The sequence below is a fragment of the Ciconia boyciana genome, chromosome 2, assembly GCF_034638445.1.
Source record: "Ciconia boyciana chromosome 2, ASM3463844v1, whole genome shotgun sequence".
Taxonomy (NCBI): domain Eukaryota; kingdom Metazoa; phylum Chordata; class Aves; order Ciconiiformes; family Ciconiidae; genus Ciconia; species Ciconia boyciana.
In genome coordinates, this window is record NC_132935.1 from 119652708 (window position 1) to 119665902 (window position 13195).

The following is a 13195-nucleotide window of genomic DNA, read 5'->3' on the forward strand; positions in this document are numbered from 1 at the left end:
TGAGTTACCCAACATCTAGCAGACAAGAAAACCACCTCCTGTTTCTTTCTGAGACATACAGAGAGAGATATACTTACTGGATCTGTCAGCATAGCACGAAAATGTGAAGCCAAAGCGAGGAAAGCCAAGGTGTTGAACAGTGTGCCATTGATGACACTATAAACATAATCTCTCGATGGGACTAGCATGACAAGAAGGACTACAAAGTCGGCATAGAACACCAGCATCCAGGTAACGACAGCACATGCAATACCACAGCCATCTCGAATAAACCACATTGTTCCCAGGGAAGCGCGGCTAGGAGGTGGAACACACTTTTCTGGCTGGAGGTATTCAGGTGTCCTTTCAATATCTCTGAAGCGGTGGACTGGAGTAATCATCATAGGCTATTATGTCCATACTTGCATCTGAAAGAGAGTCAGAAACAGTGTTCACTGCTTTGCAAGACATGGAGACCTCTGTTCGCATAATGGCATGGGGATCACGTGGGAAATTCCAGATTGCAAAAAGTGAGTTGAAAAAGCAAAAAACGTAAATAAATCAAACACGAAATAGTAGATTTGGAAACCAGACTCTTGCGCTTATCAGAACACTTCTTACTCAGAAGACTCTCTAAGTGCTTTTACGACTTGCTAAATTACACATTAAACCCACCGGTGTGCCACCTCCACTCCCCCCACAGGAAAGGCAACAAGTGTTTTAATGAAGAGAACAGTGATCAGGTAGGTGGCAACAGGAGCTGCCACAGCAGGAACTGAAGCAAGAACTGGACACCATCATGTGAGGAAAAAAAGTAAAGACCTGGCACAGTTGGCAGGGTCACTTTTTGCCGAATCAGACCTGGGGAAGGGAAGGGTCTCTCCTACAGATACGGGGAAGCTGAGCAAGTGGAAGAGGTTTCCTTTGTCCTTATCCACTGACTCACAGCTTTGGGGTAAAACTGCAAAAACAAGCCACTGCGAAGTTATAGTGGCATGAACTGCTGAAGAAGCAGACCAGGCAAAGGTCTTGATAGAAATTTCTAGTCTTGCCTGGAGGATGCTCTTCCTGAACAACAGCTGTCTCCCACTCTCACCTCCTCCTTTGGCTTTATGTCCCTCTTAAGTCTTCTACTTTGCCATGCTTCTCCCACCACCTGAATGGCATCCATTTTACCTCCCCTTGTTCCATCCCTTGATGGCATTCATTTTACCTCCCCTTTAGCATTCCTAGCCAAGTCCACTCCACTGCAATAAGGGCACTAACATGACATTTGCTGCCGTTGCCCTGTCCTCTCCATCTCTGCAGGCACCTTGCCCATCCAGAAGGTAAGGTCCATCTTGGCACCAGAAACTGTACTATTCCAGGTATGCAGGGCACTTACTGTAGTCTCAATGTAACTCTCACCAAACGTAGGCATTTGAGAAAACAAAAAAGGTGCTCATAAGACTTTGGCAGGGGATCAATCAATCTGCACTGTGAACGTACAACACTCAATTTTAGAGCACATCTGGAATGCTACGTTTTGAAAGCAGCTCTTTATACACCCAGCAACTTCTTCCAAAGATACTTCTTAACAGAGTATTTGCACAATGCTGTAAACGCTCAAAAACACTACAACCTCTACATAAAGACCCACCTTCTACAAAAATGGATACAATAATTTTACTAGCAAATACACTGAATTGCATATACCTGAACAGAAGGGTTCAACCTCCTCATATTTCAACATGTAAGGATTATTCTCACTGCTTTGCAAAAAAGAGTGCACTTTTCTGTTTCAATCCAGAGAAAGGGAAACAATATTCACCATTAATTAAGTTTTCTGCCAGAAAAGTTCATACTGAAGCTATTTTTTAGTTTAATTATTAAAAAGTGACATCATTGCCTACAAAAAATTGATAAATTTTATAGAAAAGATAGTGAGAGGATCGCAGAAGTACCTAGGACCTTAAACTTCTCTCAAAACTTTTATGGCTAAGCTCTGTCAAGTACAAGGAGAAAGCTCTATTTTGCATAACAGCAACCTAAATGGAGACACTATTGCCCCTACCTAGACAGGAAAGGAGATGGTAGCTTGCTTTCTACTTGTTATTTCAAGAGGACCAAATTCATAAGGGACAATTAGTCTTTCACAGCCAACGACTAAGGTTATTAATGAGCAGGACGATTAATTACATCCAAGCAGAGAAGTGATGAGCTTCTGCATGTTAGTGCAAGTGATGTGGAAGAGAGGTGACTGGAACCGCTACTGCCACAGTGAGAGGCAAAAGACAGGAGCGCAAAGTTTCTAGGTGCACAGAAGTGGATGAACCAGACTATTTACAGTATTTGTTTTCTAACAGAACTGGTATAAATAAACTAGGACAATTAGGTGTTTTCTTATATTTCTGCTTTGAGCAGAGTGCTGCCAAGTGAGAGCATTTAAGATGTTTTATGAATCTGAAGAAAGTCTCATGGATTAATGTTAAAGCATTTCAGTCTTACATTTATACATGCATCACACACAATAGAAAAATCAAGACAAAAATGTACACGTGTGGATCTCACTTACTTTGGCGAGAAAAAAAAAAAAATCCCTCTCCTCCTCATTCACAAAATTCACATACCACACTGTAATTACTTTGTATTTTAACCACAGCTATAATTTAGCCTCATGACTCCTGATAGTCAGGGAGACAAGCTATATAATTTTCAGAAACAGTGATTACCCAAACAATCTGGTGGTCTAAGTTCAGATAAATCTGTACCTACTAGTAAATCCATACCTCCCCAGTTTTTCACAATTTCTGTAAGGACGCTTATGTATTCATACATTCACACAGACTTAACAAGTATTTTAAAGACTCAATCCCTCCCCTCCCCCAAGGAAACAGGTTAACCTTCACTGCATTATTTAATAATCTTATTAAAATTGTTATGCTGGTTTGCCAGCTCAAAATAAAGCTGACGTAATCAAAGACTCATGCCTGACAACAATGTTTAGTTGACAGTAACATCGTATTGCGTTAAAAAATAAGAAAGAAAACAGTAATTTAGGTGTTCTACTTTCAAACTAAAGTCTTAGACTTGACACATCAGGTGCAGTAACAAGCTGGGATAGTCCCAAACACAGACTTTCAGGATCTTTTGCCTAGACTCTGAGCCTTTTTTTTTTTCCCCTGAGGTTTTGTTTCCCAAAGCAAAGGAATGAAACAGTCACAGGAAAAGCAAACTCCTATTTAACAGATTAATTAGTTTGACAAGTCACCTTAAGGTCAGTATTAGTAGAGACTGACTGAAAGCTAGACAAATACATAGTGATTAAAACTGTGGGTTTAGTGCTGAACAGCACACTTCAGCAGTCAAATAAAAATTAATCTCTCTTGCAAATGCAGGAAGTGGTTTCACTCCAATAAGAGTTCTACAGCACTCTCTCAGAAATATTATTGAGCTAAACTGAAAAAAAAAAAAAAAACAAAAAAAAGAAAAGAAAAAAAAAAGCAAGCTATTGCTGTGGAATTGTCTAAGGAGAAACTGGAAGGAGCCTTGAGGCACCTCAGTCTGAAAGTCTGGGGACTTGTTTCTGCAGTGCAGTAAGGAAGCAGTTAAGAGGACACAGCTCAGGCCTCCAATTCTGACTTCTGCTGGAGGACAAATTTGTTATTTAATGCACTTTGTTATTTAATGCTTGCTGTAGAGGCATCATCAGGCGACAAAATGAAAAATCAGTAATCAGTACATAAACACCATTCATAATTTGAGAAATATATATGTATTTTAGTGTACATTAACTTAGAGTCAAGTTACAGGAGCTTGGAGTCTCAGCTTCTCTTCTACATGACCTGGTTTGGGTTTTTTCTTTTAATTCCTTGTTCTTATATACACAAACATCTGGTTTTGTTTATGTTGTCCAACCTGGTATTTTCATATAAACAATACCCCCCAAAAAAGATTGTAGGGGGGAGGAGGCAGTAACTTGCCCTAACTGGCCTGCCCCTGAATCACGCTGCATATGAACTTAATTTATAACACACAGATGGAGTATGTCAGTCCCTCCTGCTCTGGAGCAAACGATACGTAAACAATGCAAGCAAAGGGCTTAAGGACTTAATCACAGTGCCAGGCTACCAGAGAGGCCACTAGGTAAATGTGAGACACAATGACAACACAAACATCAATTTAGCTTAACGACATGTCAGAGCAAAGACCTTTTCTTCTTTTTTATCTGGAAGGCATTTGGCATTACAGGAATAATCAAAAAATGATGTAATATACACATTAGAAATGTAAATAAAACAAATTAAAATCCACTTCCTGCTACAATGAACACTTAAAATATGCTATTACACCCTATATAAATGAAGTAACTATCTTTTCACTTGCCATAAGCCATGTCAAAAATCTATTTTTTAATGGCCTGTGACAGCCAAAGAATGTGTTAAGAATAAACTAATGAATGATGTGGGCCCTCACCCAATGTGTACCTGAAAGCTACCTGAGGTTCTGATGTTATATAACTTACACCAAGCTTAACACCGTCATCATCGTCACCCAGCTGATCTTCATGTAATTACTCATGCTAGTGAAGTCAAGCACATGGGTATGACTTGCAAAACCACAGTATTACTATGTACATTGCAACCATTTCCTCTATTACAAGTCCATTAACATTAAATTTTGGGAAGAGGTTACATTTTGCCATATGAACCAAGTGAATTTCAGATTCTGCCAATTACATGAATACAATTCTGAAAAAAAATAACAACAACAACAAAAAAGAATGAGACCAAGGCAGATCATGTGCATTTTTTGAGGTTTTCAGTTTCAGTTTTTATATACTTTAAAGAGATACTTTGGAACAGCTTTTATGACACAAACAGAACCAGAGTTCATTGACAGTATTTTGAGCACTGACAAACAACCCTAAAGTTAACTTTTTATCATCACCAAACAGAAGCAAACATACATAACCAGTCATGCTATATTCATGACAGCTAAACTAGGCAATCTAGATCCACAGGACAGGATGTCCCTTTAAATAAAACCAACAAACCCCAGATAGACAGATAGATTGAAACTGCAAGAGAGTTCATTTTGAAGTTTATTTCATTTTTTCTGTACATAAAGCTGCATTGATTAAAACATTGCATATTTAATCTTCCTTTGCAACAGAAATGAGAGAAAGTGTGTTTTCTAACTAACAGGATATTTACCTATGCTTCTCCTGCCACACTTTCATACAGCCCAAATCTAACAACAAGCCTGTTAAAACTTGCCAAAGCAAGTTCTAGCAGGGATAATAAGGGAATATCAGTATTCATACAATTTTTCCTCATGGATTCTGCAAGGCCTAAAAAGCTTTATCTGATCAGCAGGAGTGGAACAAAACAGCCCAGCTATGCTGAGAATTTTTGGCAGTCTCCTGCAGATTCATCCAGATATCCATCAGCATGGCAGTTTCCAACCCCTGGTTTACAAAACCTTGAAGGGTCAATGGGACATTTCTAACAGGTCTGTGAAAGGCAGCTAAAAAAAGCAAGCCTATTATTAGCAGGCTTAAATTTGCTATAGAGAGCTGTACTTCCATTAGAATATTTTCGGGACTCCACACATGGTTTAAAAAAAACCAAACCAAACCAACAACAACCAAAAAAAAAACCAATGCAAAGCCAACTCCAGTCCAAAACCCCAAGCAGGTCCAAAACTACTCCTCTCAGGTTAAAATGGCAAAAGCAATAGGGAAGGATCAGGCACAGGGCTTAACACTGCACTGACGGGACACCCGATAACTCAGATCAAAACGTCACGGGGCAAGTCAGTACCACTAGCCCTACTTCAGCCACCCCTGGAGCAGGGTAACAGGATTATGCCTAGTGCAGATAATTTTTCCTTTTTCTTCTGGAAATTCAGGCCACATTAAGGAGTACAGTTTCAGCCTAAGTACTACATTAACAGCTATGCATTTGCTTTTAGCAAGAGGCTGACAAACACCTCAGATTCCCCTGAACCCTTTGGTTACTGAAGTCATGCAATTTCAACAGTTTCAGTTCCCATACTGAAGAAAAATAGCATAAAGAAATCAGAATGTCAATTATATTAAATCCATTAAAAATAATCTTAAAAAATTACACAGCTTAAAACAAACTTGTGTTTTCTGAGGCTAAATGCACAGGCTTGGATTACCTGCCTTGGAAAGGGGGAAAGAGAGCACACAAAACCAGACTGGATCCCAGTTATAACATTTTTCTATACATGAAGGGAGTAAGTGGCTATATTACAACATTGCTTTAGAGTCACAGTTTAGAAAACTGTTTACATCATTAACTATTTTGACAAATCATAATTTATTATTTTTTATTTTTATTTATTATTTTGAAGAGGCCATGTGCGAACAAGACCTTAGTAAAAATGGATCACACTAAAATCACACTTTTATTATTTTTATTAGAAGCATCTTATTAGAGGGGAAGATTTAACTGAAGTCGTACATTTCTGAAAATACATTTGAACAGGAGTATGAATACATAGAGGGAACTTCTCCCTTAGGAGAGCAGGGGGAGGTGGAAATTACCGCAGAGACACTTGTCAGATCTAGAAACTCCATCCTGAGGGCCTGGGTCGGGCTGAGACTGATGGGCTCAAAAGAGACACAGCCACATAAGGCACAAACCCCACAGTTCTCCTCTTGTTTACATCAGTGCAAACAAGAAGCAACTTCAACAGTGCCAGAGGAATTCCATTAGTAGAACTGTAAGGAAAATAAGGCCATGTTTTCTCAATTAAAAACATGGTTTTTTCCTATCCTGACATTTGTGGTAACAGCTTCCTGGTTAATGTCTGTGTCATTCCTGTTTAACTAATGGATATGTATTGTATAAATAAATTATAATGCAATAAAGACTGACCTAAAAGTTTGAGTTATCTGCTAAGTGATTGCAGCCCTACCTACAAGGTCTGTCAGCTGTGAGCCTGAGCAAAGGAGAGGAGACAAAGACAACGTAGTTACTGTCCAAGGTACATAAACGCTGGACCACTATGGATGAGTGACAAAATTGGGGCAACACCTGGGAACAGGACACAAGTCACAAGGGCAGTAGAGACTAAGGTCAGACTTGGACCTGACTTAGTCTGATCATGCAGTTAGTGATCTTAATAAGCTTTTGATCAGAGATGGAAGGTACTTTACAAAATTGTCATTAAGTATGAACCACTACAAAATAACTTATGGCAACTTTTTAACTATCAGAGTTGCAAGGGCAATACAGAAATTTTGTCACTTCAATCTTAACAGTTTCCCAATAGACTAAATACACACAAGCTGCTTAACCTATGTAAAAAGAGAAATATTAATCCTGAACATATAAATGCAAACCAGCTTTGTGGCATTGCTACCTATCCGGAGTAAGTATTGGAAAGAAAGAGCAATCTTGTAGAAGGGACCACACGGGGAAACAGAAAACAACAAATGGGAGTGCCATGCTTTCCCACAGCACTGCAGTTATCCTGAACAGACAGCCTTATGAGAGCCAAAACAGGAGAAGCTGTCCTCGTCTTCTAGACAGCTTTGCAATTTTGATGCTGACTCAGGACTTAAAACAGCAAGCCACTGGATTAAGGGAATTTAAATTCTCAATTTACCCTGTATTAACTTAAAAAAAAAGAAAAGAAAAAAGGGAAAGACAAAAATTAAAGGGGGAAGGTTTGTCTATCTATACAACTGGTATTATTTGTAGCATCTGTTTTAAAAAACTACACTGCTTTCATGGCATAAGGAACATATTTTCCAGAGAAGCAGAAAAAAAGTTGCAGCTTTAAAGTTTTAATCATAATAAGAAGCTGGCAGAACCATCCTAGCCTAAAAAAATATTCGGAATATTATCTTTCAAGGCAGAAAGAGCACCTTAACTATCAGACATACCTTGTCACTCAGGTGGTCTAATCCAGGATTTGGCTCTCACCTGCTTCTGCTACAGCCCTCCCTTCATAAGCATTAACAAGTCACTCAGGCTCTCTGTATTTTATTCGCCCACTTGTAGTCTACACTTCTTCCGTACCATATAGCAGTAGCGAAGATACAGGTATGAAGGCTGTAAGGCATTTAGATTTTAAATCTAAATAGTACACCTAAGCAGATATCTAAACCAAATATAGAAAGACACAGGGCATAAATTAAAATAGCGCATTAAGAAAACAGGGACCAAAAAAATTATCGCCTCTACCCTGAAAAGGCCTGAAGTGAAAATGATTGTCACAATCCACCTCTGCGATGTTAAGAGCTAGCCTAGAAGAAACCTATGCTGCTACTTCGGAGAACTGGAAAAACCTGCAGGTTCAAAGTTGCTGTACGTTAAAGCTTTTGAAATGTAGTAAAGAACTTCTGAGCTGGCAAACTATTTATTGTTTTGCTCACTGTTGCATTAGCAAGTACAAGTGATCCCTGTCTCCATAAAAAATATGATTTCTGTGTGTAAACATTAATTTTATTATCCTTCGAAATACTGAGAGTTGGAGACCAGACTAACTGCAATACATAGTATACTGCTTATCTATTCTATGCTATACTGGACATCAGTGATTCAAGTAGTCATTGCGAAGAACAAAGATGTATATCACATTACTATCTCCCTTTATCGCCTGCTATAGCCCTCTGATCTCTCTATCTATGGTATGGCACTACTGCCTTCCCACTAGGACTGCAAATGTTTCACTGTCTTTTTTTTTTTTTTTAAATAGCATAGTACTTCACACTGCCTTTATTCACTCTTACTGTTTCAACTTGAGCCCATTTGTTTTAACTTCTGCATGCTGCACCACGTTTAAGAGTGGTTGCCCCTGTTAGTTCTGCATTATTGCAAAACTCACAGCTGAACTTCACAAACACGCCATCCACCACCAGGCTAGCAGCAAAAACATCAACAAGGCCCTTGCATTTCTTCCCATTCAACATTCCTCTCTTGTCCAAGGGTATTAACACTGTTTTCTGTGTCCTTGTTTTAGTTGCTGTTACAGCTCCTGGAACAGCAATTCCCAACATTTTCTAGCTGAACCCTGCTGCTGTAGCCTTCCTTCTCATTTCCTTACTTTCCCACCCCTATCCTCTGTTGTTTTTTTTCTCCTTGCACTCCTGCTTTTCCTGTAACAGCACCAGTTCTGTATGGTCACCTTGTAACTTGGTGGGGTGAAGAGATATGGGGCTATAAACCTCGATAAATCTCTCTCCAGTCTCCAGAAGCACTCCCAAGCACCCCCCACCCTGGGGGCACAGCCAGAAGCAGAACAGAAGGTGAAAGGAGTTAACCTGACAGTGCTCCTGTGGAGTAAGAGCCAGTACCTCGCTGCACCTTGCACCTCACTAGCTGGGAACTACTGCTGTATGAGGAGGCCTTTGGCACCCACAGCCTGCAGAGGCAAGCTGGCTCACTCTTTTGGACTCCCTCTCAAAAGGACGGTGTGTGAAGTGTTACCGGCAGACTTGCTGCACTGCAGTTCCAGTCAAGTTATAGGCTATCTTTTTTTCTTATTGTCTGCACAACCCAGGAAACATGCAGCTCTAATTAAGAAAGCTTTAACTTCTCGTTTTCTCTAACGCAACCTCAAGTTTCAGATTAGTTACACGCACAAGTCAAATACAATGTTCCAGGTACCATCGTTCACATCTTGTCTGCTTCAACCAGCTAAGCACCGGACAAGGAAAATAAAAACTGACAACAAGCTTTTCTGTCTTGTCATATTTTACATTACCTGCTGTCTTCTCTCAAGAAGGCAGAAAAACTGTATTCCAGAATATTGCCCTAAGAAAAATGTCATGTCTACACTGCAGAGGGACCAGAGAAAAACCATAAGCTCAGTCAATTAACATCTGCAGAGACTGGCTAAGCTACAGCCAAGCCATTTTCAGACTGACAGCAGTGTGGACTGACAGCCCATTACCTACGCTGTGGTCTCCTCTACAGGAGAGATATCCCATTATAGATGTATGGGAAATGTCTGCACGAGCAAGCTTTGTGGCTGCATGAGCAAGTTTCCCTGAAATAATGCAACACATGGGTTTAAACTGCATTGACTACGCGACACTGCTAGCTCCTATTCTGTTTGAGATGCACAGCAACCCACCCATCAAGAAAAGTAAATTCATATTAGATAAGAAAGAGATTCACCAAAGCTGAGTTAACATTGCCCAGGCTACATGCCTACTGTCAGACCATCAGTTGTTCCCATTTGCTGACACAAAGAAACTGCCTAGAAAAGACACGTAAACTACTTGGGCACAGCAGACCAGCATCTGCTGAGGAATTAAGCATCCATCTTCTTGCAACCTGCTCCAAATAGCTGCATTAAATTACATTTTGACATTTTTGTCTACTACCAAACAAGCAACTTCAAATAGAAATACACACTCTGTCTGTTAGTACAGTACTTAAAATGAAAACTAAAAATGAAGCAGAGACATATGCAAAAATACCCAGGAGGTGTTAAATGTTGTGATAAAGATTTTAGCTTTTAGGCAGACCTTACATTTGTCCTTTTATTAACCTATAACCGCACAGAGCTTCTGGTCACACCTTCTAAGTCTCAACTAGCATTCAGTCAAACACAACTTACTACCACAAGCAGCTCCCATTGGTATGACAAACACTATTGCATCAGTGAGAGAGCACTAAGAGCTACGCTGACAGAGTCGCAGAGTTTGAAGGACCGGATCTTTATTGCACATGGGGCTTCATTTTCAAAGACATATGAATTAACGTGTGGCTCCCCTTATGATGACTCTTATCACTGAAACGCCTGTAACACTATACAAAAGACTTATTTGTTGCTTTCACTAAGCGAAGAAAAACATGGTACTCACTAAAGCCTTGTTATCTACACCACCAGGCATCAGAAGCAGTCACTCACTGCATCCCGCCAGCCCCTTCTCTGTGATTCCACTTTATCAGAACGACCATGTGAGTTTGGGCTCCCTTCCTACAGATCTGACACTGAGCACCTTTGCTGTGTCAGGAGTCTGGCACACAATCGCTCTCTCATGCACCAAAAAATGTAGTTTATTTTTTCTAAATCAGGATCAAAGGAAAGAAACCTAAACGAGCTCTGGTGTCCACCCAGCATCCCTCACCGGCACGCAGGCAGTGGGAGAGTGCAGAGAGCAGACTGCTGCCTCCTCCCCCGTGCCTATGTTTTCTTGAAGATTGTTTTCTAATGAGCCTTCGTGAGCGCTCGCTTCTTCCTAAAAATCACTTTTCAGAAGTACTCCAGTAATACTTAGAAGCTGCAGTTTAAAACCAGTCCAGATTACTTCCCATTAACATGTAACTCAGCACCCATTTCAACCAAACTGGCACAGCAGAGTGCCGTGGTTTCAACACAGATTACTCCCGATGCTGAAGTCGCAACTGCCCTACGGTCCCATCGGACGGCCGCAGCCAAACGCCGGGTGACCACGGCCACCTCCGAAGCGAGAAGGTCCGCTCCACTGTCCAGCCGCTCGCCGACGGACACGTTCCATCACTGTAACTCATTAACAGATTACAGGACCCCGTTTCATCACTGCAATTCAGTAACAGATCACAGGACCCCGACGAAATTGCTGGAGGCTCCTCCGATGTTAAATTTCCTGCCGAGGGGATGTTACGCTGCTCTGAACGGCCGCCGGAGCAGACCTAAATCACGTATTTAGCCCAGTATTATTTAACGTCTTTAGCCTCGCAGTATGTAAAGACCAGCGCTGGAAGCCGGCGGATCAGCAGGAGGCGAGGGGCGAGCGGGAGCCCACCGCCCCTTTTCCGACCGATGCCAACAGCTCCAGGAGACGCCGCTACGGGACGCGACCCACCGCCCTGCACGCCCAGCCCCTACCCGGGGCGCCGGCGGAGGGAAGCGGGGCACCGAGCGGCCCTTGGCCGGCCGCGCCACCCCTCCGCGCCCGCCCCGCCAAGGGGCTACGCGGGGAGCGGGCGCCGGGCGCACCGGCAGGGCCGGGGAGCGGCTGGTGGCGCGGCGCAGGCGGCGGGCGCGGCCCCCGCCTCAGCCCCGGCGGCGGGATGGCCGCGCCGCGTCGCTCCCGTCAGGCGGCCGACGGCGGCCCGCTCCCGCCCCCCTCCGCAGCGCACACCTGCCCGCGCGGGCGCGGCGGGCCGCCCCCCCCGCTGTCAGTCGCACCCACCTACCCCACAGGCCGCCGCCGCCGCGGGTCCGGCGCGCGCCCCGCCGCCCCCACGCCGCGCGCGCACGCCGCCACGCAGCGCCGCGCCCCGCCGGCCAACGCTGCCCCACGCGGCGCCGCGCCCCATCCGCCCCGCCGCCCCGGGGAGCCCGCGCGCGGCAGCGGCACGGCCCCCGCTCCTTCCCCACCCCCCCTTCCCTCCCCCGCCGCCCCTTACGCTGGCTCGGCGAGGAGGTGGGGCGGCCGCCGGGAAGAACCAGGAAGTGAGCGGCGGCGGGAGGCAGCGCGCACCCCTGCCCTTCCCGTCCCTTCCCTTCTCCGCCCCGCCGCCGGGCGCGGCGCGGCGCGGGGGGCTCCCCGGCCCACGGGCGGGCACCGGCGCCGCGCCCGGCGGGGCTCGGCCCAGCCGCCGGGGTGCCGCAGGGCCCCGTGTGACCGGGGCGCGCCTGTGCCTAGCGCGCGTTTACGTCTCAGGCGTGCGGGGGGGGCGGGGGGCGGGAAATGCGGTTTTTGCGAGGGAAAAGCCACCGTTTTGCTTTGCTCTGCTTTGTTTTGTTTTACACGGGGAACAGATGGGCTTCGCCGCGCACCTCCGAGCCCCGGGCGAGTTCGGGCGGTTTTGGTTTGCAGATACGGACAGTCCTACGGCACGCAGGAGGACGGAGCCTACGGCTGCAGGTGGAATCGCGTCCAGGCACCTGCTTGTTCGCAGGCAGAGCGGTTGTGAAGTTTGCTTGACGTTCTCCACGTCGAGCCGCTGCTTCCAGCGTTTACAGCCCAGCCAGGCGTTAGTCACGGGGCGCAAGTTTTTACATTCCAGGTGGTTCCCTCAGGCTGGCTTTATTTCAGCCAACGCACGCCGTCCATTTACCATAATGAGGTTAGAGGAAAAGACACTGTCCGTGTTAAAAAAAAAAAACACAAACCAAACGACTGGCATTCTTTTTGTCTGAGAACCTTCACCGTTGCCTTGCGTTGCAGATGGAAGTTGGAACGCACTAGGAAGCACTCTTTAGAGCAAGAGGATGCCTTCTGCCATCCCGGAGGAAAAACGAGCCAGACCTGGGCTTC

General features: G+C 44.2%; 1 protein-coding gene across 3 annotated transcripts in view; it reads right to left on the bottom strand.

Moving 5' to 3' along the window:
* Positions 1 to 12560, bottom strand: part of ZDHHC3 (zDHHC palmitoyltransferase 3) — a 34930-nt gene extending 22370 nt beyond the window's left edge. The window contains exons 1-2 of one of the 3 annotated variants that reach the window (XM_072853782.1): positions 12129 to 12210; positions 78 to 407 (exon numbers count right to left, since the gene is read on the bottom strand). In XM_072853782.1, the coding sequence (XP_072709883.1) occupies positions 78 to 383 (306 nt within the window). In that variant the 5' untranslated portion in view covers positions 384 to 407; positions 12129 to 12210. Of the gene's footprint in view, positions 1 to 77; positions 408 to 12128; positions 12211 to 12341 lie in introns of those variants that run through there. The other 2 variants (XM_072853781.1, XM_072853783.1) reach the window with 2 other exon arrangements.
* Positions 12561 to 13195: the final 635 nt, after the last annotated feature.